Source organism: Schistocerca nitens, chromosome 1, assembly GCF_023898315.1.
Source record: "Schistocerca nitens isolate TAMUIC-IGC-003100 chromosome 1, iqSchNite1.1, whole genome shotgun sequence".
Classification (NCBI taxonomy): Eukaryota; Metazoa; Arthropoda; class Insecta; order Orthoptera; family Acrididae; genus Schistocerca; species Schistocerca nitens.
In genome coordinates this window covers 462344446-462351242 of record NC_064614.1, presented here as the reverse complement: position 1 = coordinate 462351242, position 6797 = coordinate 462344446, and the positions used below count along the sequence as shown (strand labels likewise).

The 6797-nt window shown below is 36.6% G+C and overlaps 1 protein-coding gene across 1 annotated transcript; it reads right to left on the bottom strand.

The window, feature by feature from the left end:
* Window positions 1-213: 213 nt before the first annotated feature.
* Window positions 214-4647, bottom strand: LOC126251821 (poly(A) RNA polymerase, mitochondrial-like). The gene has a single exon (XM_049952484.1). It carries the CDS (start codon window positions 4330-4332, stop codon window positions 2656-2658), a length of 1677 nt encoding a protein of 558 aa, XP_049808441.1. The 5' UTR covers window positions 4333-4647; the 3' UTR covers window positions 214-2655.
* Between the last annotated feature and the right edge of the window lie 2150 nt (window positions 4648-6797).

Here is a 6797-nt window from a genome sequence, read left to right as displayed (position 1 = left end):
ATCATATCATCCAGTTCTAAGGTCTGAAAACACTTGTTACGTAAGAATGTTCATAATTAGTGAGAATAAATAACTATTATTCTTTGATTTCTATCAGTGGACTAAAGTAAATATTCAGCAGATGTAGACATCATATTTATTTTGGTCAAACCCAGGACATTTACCATTTTTTATTGTGGGGGGGAATGACATTTTTACTTACATTACTTAAAAGTTTTAACAGCTTATTGAAGCATTAGACTTTATTTATACAGTCATATTTTCTAACAGACGTGACCCTTCTTTTCAGAAATGGTTTAATGTATTTACATCATAAAATTCACAACCAGAAAATTCAGAATTAATTTTTATCGTTTACCAGACGGTCAACAATAGATACTGACAGTCTATCCCTTTCTGTAGGCCAAATGCTCCCAGAATTGAAAAAAACTCTCTCAATTGGAATGTTTCACGCAAAGACATCAAAAACTTAACCATTTTAGATATACTGCAACACAAAATATCAGTCCTTCGGAACACCTTAAAAAAATTGCTTTCTGCGTCTCTTCAGTAGTATCTGGTACTTTCTCAGAACTTGAACCACACCCTACCCTTTGGTTTTGAACTACCTAGTTCACCATTGTATGTTCAGGAAATAGATTAACAATATCTATGGAATATTTTGTAATTTCATTAACAACTTGTGCATACACTTGTTAATCAGACCAGGAAACTTCATTCTATGAATATAGTACCTGAAACTTACTACGAGTAACTTTAACAAAACTTGTTCTCCACAAGTCTTAGTACTGGGTACTAGAATTACAAAAATTGTATGCAACAATACCAGAGAAGGAAAGTTGCTACTCACAGAGATGCTGAGTCGCGATAGACACAACAAAAAGATTCACACAATTATAGCTTTCGGCCATTGCGTTTGCGCGCGCGCGCGTGTGTGTACTGCTGACAAAGGCCTTAATGGCCAAAAGCTATAATTGACTGAATCTTTTTGTTGTGCCTATTGTGACTCAGCATCTCCGCTATATGGTGAGTAGCAACTTTCCTTCTCTGGTATTATTAAATTTCATCCTGGATGCACTTGTCCCTGAATGTCTTTACCCTCTTTAGCAACACACTCCAGATCACTATTATTCCCATCTTTGGCTTTGGTAAAATTTATTATATTTGGTGGAGCAGTAGCATTAATAGTAATCCTGTGTTTAGCTGTTTTCATGTGGTCTTTAATATAATCCTTTCTTTTATGTGCAACATAAATTCTTCAGCACACAGTGTGCAGTAAACACACACAATTTCACTGTAATTGCACAATTTCAAAAATTTTAATTCCTGTTCCACATTACAGTAACATTAAATACACACTTCCTTTTGACCAATGCTACGCAATGAGACTAAAACTGAATACAGATTAAATGATCAAAACCATGTGGACAAGTGTCTTGATGCACAACATAAACACACAGCCCTAGCCCTGTTGTTATACATGAGTTCAGCAGTGTTTTCAATCTCGTTTAGCTAGGCACACAAACAATACTGATAACATTGCTAGCTGAATACAACTATCTGGCAAAAAGTTATTTCTCCTGCCTCTCATATGCAATGCAGACACTATATCTATGCTTTGTGTACCATATTAAGCACCTAATGGCAACACTTATCTATGAACTGTATGTTACACACACTGTTGTTGGCTCATCAGGGTTGACAATTAAAAACACTAGTAACCAATACGGAACTATCATGCCGAGATGTGAAGAAAAAGTACACACATTCTACTAGTAATATTATGAAAAATAATCAAAACTGATATCATTCCATAGTCAAAAATGTTCCAGAAATAAAACAATTTTATAAAATTAACATGTACTTCACACGAGAAAGTCGTATAAGTTAGTTTCAGTCAGATACATGAACAGTACACAATGTGAAAGTTCAGCTTTCCTGTCCAACCATAAAGATTCAGGGTTACTGCTGTTTCTGTGCATCAATTAATGCAAATGCTGAGTTGGTTTCTTTGACAAAAATACAGCAAATTTTAATCCCCAAACAGAGTTCATGCCCTGTCAACACTTTATTTAATCATTCAAGAACTTTGTCACAGTAGCACGATGAAAATCAACAACACCCCCCCCCCCCCCCCCCCACACACACACAAAATATATAAATAAGCATTTTGAGGACAGGACACTGGTTGTACAGGTGTTGTTGATGGAACAATAAACTGTTACCTTTATTTCTTCTAGACAACTTCTGATTAATTAGCTGTAAAAAATTTGACTGAATGTAAGAGGTAATTGTCCATAAACCTTAAATTAGAAAAAATACCACAACTGACTATAACTTGCTAACAGTAGCACAAACATACAAGGAAATAAAAATTTGTTGTCCATTTCTGCTAAAGATTTATAATACTCTGATGACTCTTTCACCAATAAGTGACTACAAAATAACAGTAGGCCTACTCATGATCAAATTTATTAACATTAGCAATATACAATAATTTTGAGCAAAAATAAGCTACATTGCAATTCACAATTTTAATTTTACAGATTGCCACACACAGAATAAGGCAAAAAATTTAAATCTCTCATTCCGTACACAATAGTTTTCTTATTTAAAAAAAAAAAACTACTTTTCAACTGAAAATTTTTGTTAGCGCTACCTTGTTTCTTCCAAGAATAATTTGTTTATGGACACTCTCCTACGTTTGCTTACTGGAGGGGCAAATGACCTTTGTTCTTTACTGTGGTGATTTTCTCTGAAAAATGTCAATAAGCCCCAAGGAACACTTTTGTCCGAAGTTGGTGTTACATCAGCAGATTCTAACAACCATGCAGAATTCCTCAGCTCCATACGGAGTTTTTCTACCTCTTCTGGCCCAACATTTTTGCTTACATTTAAGTTTGGCTCCAAAGGATTTACAATGTAAAGAGGTGAATGTTCTGGCTTTATAGTGTTGGCTGATGTTAAAAGATTGATAGCTAAATTGTTAAAATCAAATGAAGAATAGAATGCAAGGAATTCTGTAAACATTATTCCTACAGTCTCAACACGATTATCCTGTTCCGAGGGGATATCTTCATGGTCAGACCCCACAATAGCAGATCTGGCATCCAAGTTGTTTAAATTCAATGCAGCGGAAGACATACTTAGTTTATCAAGTGCTGGCAATATTGGAGGCGATCTCTGTTGGAGGAAGTACAGCACCATAAGAACGAGTGAGAAGTTTGTGATCCATCTGCCTGGTACAGGGTTCGTCAGTCCTACATAGCGGGCCCAGGCACGAACGGCAAACACTAGAGGACGCACTCTTACATCGTGAGAACCCAAGATGTAAAGCAGTTCGCTCATCTGGACTGCAAATGCATTTGAGGCTGATAAATCACACTCAATACCTGTGAGATCTTGTTGAAATTTGACAATTGGCACTCGCGCTTGTAAAATCCGTTTAACTCCCGTTACACCTGGGAGGAACAACTGACACATGTCACCTACAGTTTCCATTAGCCGTTGTGTGGATGCACGTCCGTTAGGAGAAGACGTTTTGGCTTGGAACACCAGACGACAATCTTCCCATTTTTCGTGACTGTCATCATTGTCCAGCTGTAAGACTATATCAAGGTCACAGCCCATTCTTCCAAACCCATTCACCGATGATCCAAAAGGAAGAGCTTCGACGTTAGGAAATGGTCCACAGAGAGCTATTTCTATCTGCCGAGCGGTTAGAAACCGCAGTCTTTCTCCCACATCGTTTAAGTGAGTTGCACTATACAACACATCTATCTGCTCTGACAAGGATTTTGCTCCTTGTAATAAATTTTTAATGTCTTTATCTGTTGGTATTGCGGTTCCGTATTGATGTTTAAGTATTGGCACATCTGACTCGCCTGTTCTTGCTTGCTTCTTTCTAGGCGACTTTGAACGAAACCATAGGAACGGAGTCCTTGTTGGTATGATGTGGCTTTCATTCAAGTGGCAACACTGATTTAGAAGTCTTTCCATTGCACTCACTGCTTTAAATTCCACGAGAATAAAGTGTGACTGTTCATTCAAACAATAATGATGCATACTTTCGATTGTGCCATACTCGGAACAATAGTTATACAAATCGGTTGCAGATTTCTCAGACTGCACCTGCACTATTACACTCTTCTTCGCCTCATTTCTTCTGTTCTCAACTTTTTCCCTGAAAGTCATAATCATCTGTTGTCCTGCAGTAATGTCATTTTGAGTATCTAAAACAATTTTTCTCGCAAAACTCCTTGAACTGGTAGTGCAAAAATTTCTGAGTGTTTTGCAAATCTTGATTGAAGTTCCCATGAGAATTAGCGTCATTTTAGAACTACGACCCACTCACATCTCAAAACAATGCACAATATATTGCTTTTCTCGTCTGTCACAGCTAAATAAGTCACACGATGTGCCAGATTACTAGATGTTTCATTTTAATTATCTTTTGCCGCATTTGAAGGACTCGTATGTTTCTCACAACATGTGTCAGAGGTTATAACTATGCAGAAATTGAAAACAACTTGTCACAAACCAGAAAGAAACAAACATACTCAAACGTAGATGGCACAATCACGTATAAAATTAACTGAACATCTCCAGTACATTAAACACCGCATGTTTTCTTCGTATCGTAAACATTGTACTCATGTACTGGTGATATCTCTGGTTACTGAGCATTTCAACAGCGAAGTAACATCGATGCAAATAATCAAACAGTGCTCTACGGGCCATTCTCCGATTAGCAGTCGGTTAAGCTCTATTCTCGGAATAGCGCGAGAAACCGGAGAATAAACTCGAGATAACATAAGCGGCGATTTTTAGCCGGTTACCGGGCTTAACTGGGGAAAAACGTTTCAAGAAGGCAGGAATAGTGACAGATAAAAAGCAGCCAGCAATGACGAGATTTTGGCTGAACTGTTCATGAGAACGACGAAGGAAAAGAAACAGTGACGACACTGATTCCGAATTTGTATCCAGTTTTCCATATCAAAGGAAGCTGTACTTCGTCTTGTCAATCTTGTACGTAAGAAACTGGAGCATATGACGGACAGGCGATATTATTTCTCTGTCTGCCTGTTTATCTGAATGTTAATGCTGCGGGCCCGGGTTCGATTCCCGGTCAGGTTTGAGATTTTCTTCTTCAATGGACAGGGTGTTGTGTTATCATCATTTCATCCTCATCACCGGCATGCGAGTCGCCGAATGTGGTGTCGTCTGAAATAAGGCTCGCACTCGGCGGCCGAGCTTCCCCTAATGAGGCCTCCTGGCCAGTCAAGCCATACTATCATTTCATTTTTCCCTCTGTTTGTTAAATAATACTGTTTATTTGTAGTTATATGCATTCGATTTCAGTACCTCGTGAATTCCGTCGTGTTATTTATGTGAATCAGGAACATTAAAATGACGGTTCATACAAAAATACTCTTGTTCATCTGGTGTGTGTTACAATTGCTGCAGTAGCTTGAAGGACTGTTTCATTGTATTTAACAGATAGTGGCGTAATAGACTTTACCAAATAGAAAAACCACACCAATTATGTGTGCAATTTGCATTACCAGCTTTTCCTGTTTTTGACGAAATATCTATTTTTGTGTTGCAAAACGTTTTGATAAAACAGTAGTGCCCCAATCTCATGAATAGCAGAAAATATTGTTCCACTCTGTTCTTTTATTGGAAATGCCTTTTTAGCAAACACCACAGCACTGTAAAAATTTACTTACTGAAGGCAGTGAACTACTTGTTCTTACTCAGGCAAAATTTAACACAGTAAGATTAAGAGGAAAGTAAGGTTTTTTATTTTATTTTTTTAAAGCGATGCTTCCCATTCTATAGAATGTTGTTTCTGTTTTCAGTATTGTCCACATAATCCCACCCATATTTATCATAAAACTTCTATACTATAAGAACATAACAAGAATCTAGTTATCTGCATAACTGTAGCATGTGGAAGGGGTGCCTGGAATACCATTTTTTTAAATTTCCTTGAATGTAAAGTTATTTTCAGTGTTCTCCTTTATGTCAAACTGTAGCTACTTGAAGGTAACGTAAATTGAAATATCTTATATTGTACTTGTGTGAAGCACCATTTTTCTGAAATTGGTGGCATATTGTGATTGTTAAATGTAACGAAAAGTTTGGTACCACACTAATGTCCATAGTTCACTCAGCCAAATCTATAGCAGATAATATTGTTCACTCTTATATCCCATTGGGACAATAACTTTCCATATTTTACTGAATGCTTCAGAGCAACAAAATTGAGCACCACCTAGCATTATTCCCCTAAAAACATGTAAATTATTTCTGTTTACTCAAGCAAAGTTTAACGTAGTAAAATTAACAGGTAAGCTATTTTTTTTAAAGAGAGCTATAGGAGATATCTATTATATTTCTCAATTATTAGTATTATACGCATAACCACATTCATATTTATCATAAAGTAACTATTCTGTGTGACAAGAACATAGGTACTTTTCATGTAGTTGACATGAATCTTTAGTTATTAGATAATCATAACAATGAGTGGCTGCAAGCTATGTTTTTAAATTTCCCATGAATTGTCTCGTGTCATTCTTTTCTTTCTTTCAGAAATGACTCTTCTATCAATGAACCAGCTCCTACACATACTCATATATTTTGTCTCTGGTGATTTCCTTCTGTCCATTGGAGATTTTATTGGTATTGGCAAGGGACAGCCAGCATGATTATTAAAAGAATGTATATTACACTAGACAACATGAACAAGAGACTGTTTTTTAATTATTTCAGTTCTCTATTGCAATTGAAAG

What these genes read in the sequence shown, in the direction of transcription:
- LOC126251821 (XM_049952484.1), bottom strand. Translation starts at nt 4,332, where the DNA reads ATGACGCTAATTCTCATGGGAACTTCAATCAAGATTTGCAAAACACTC.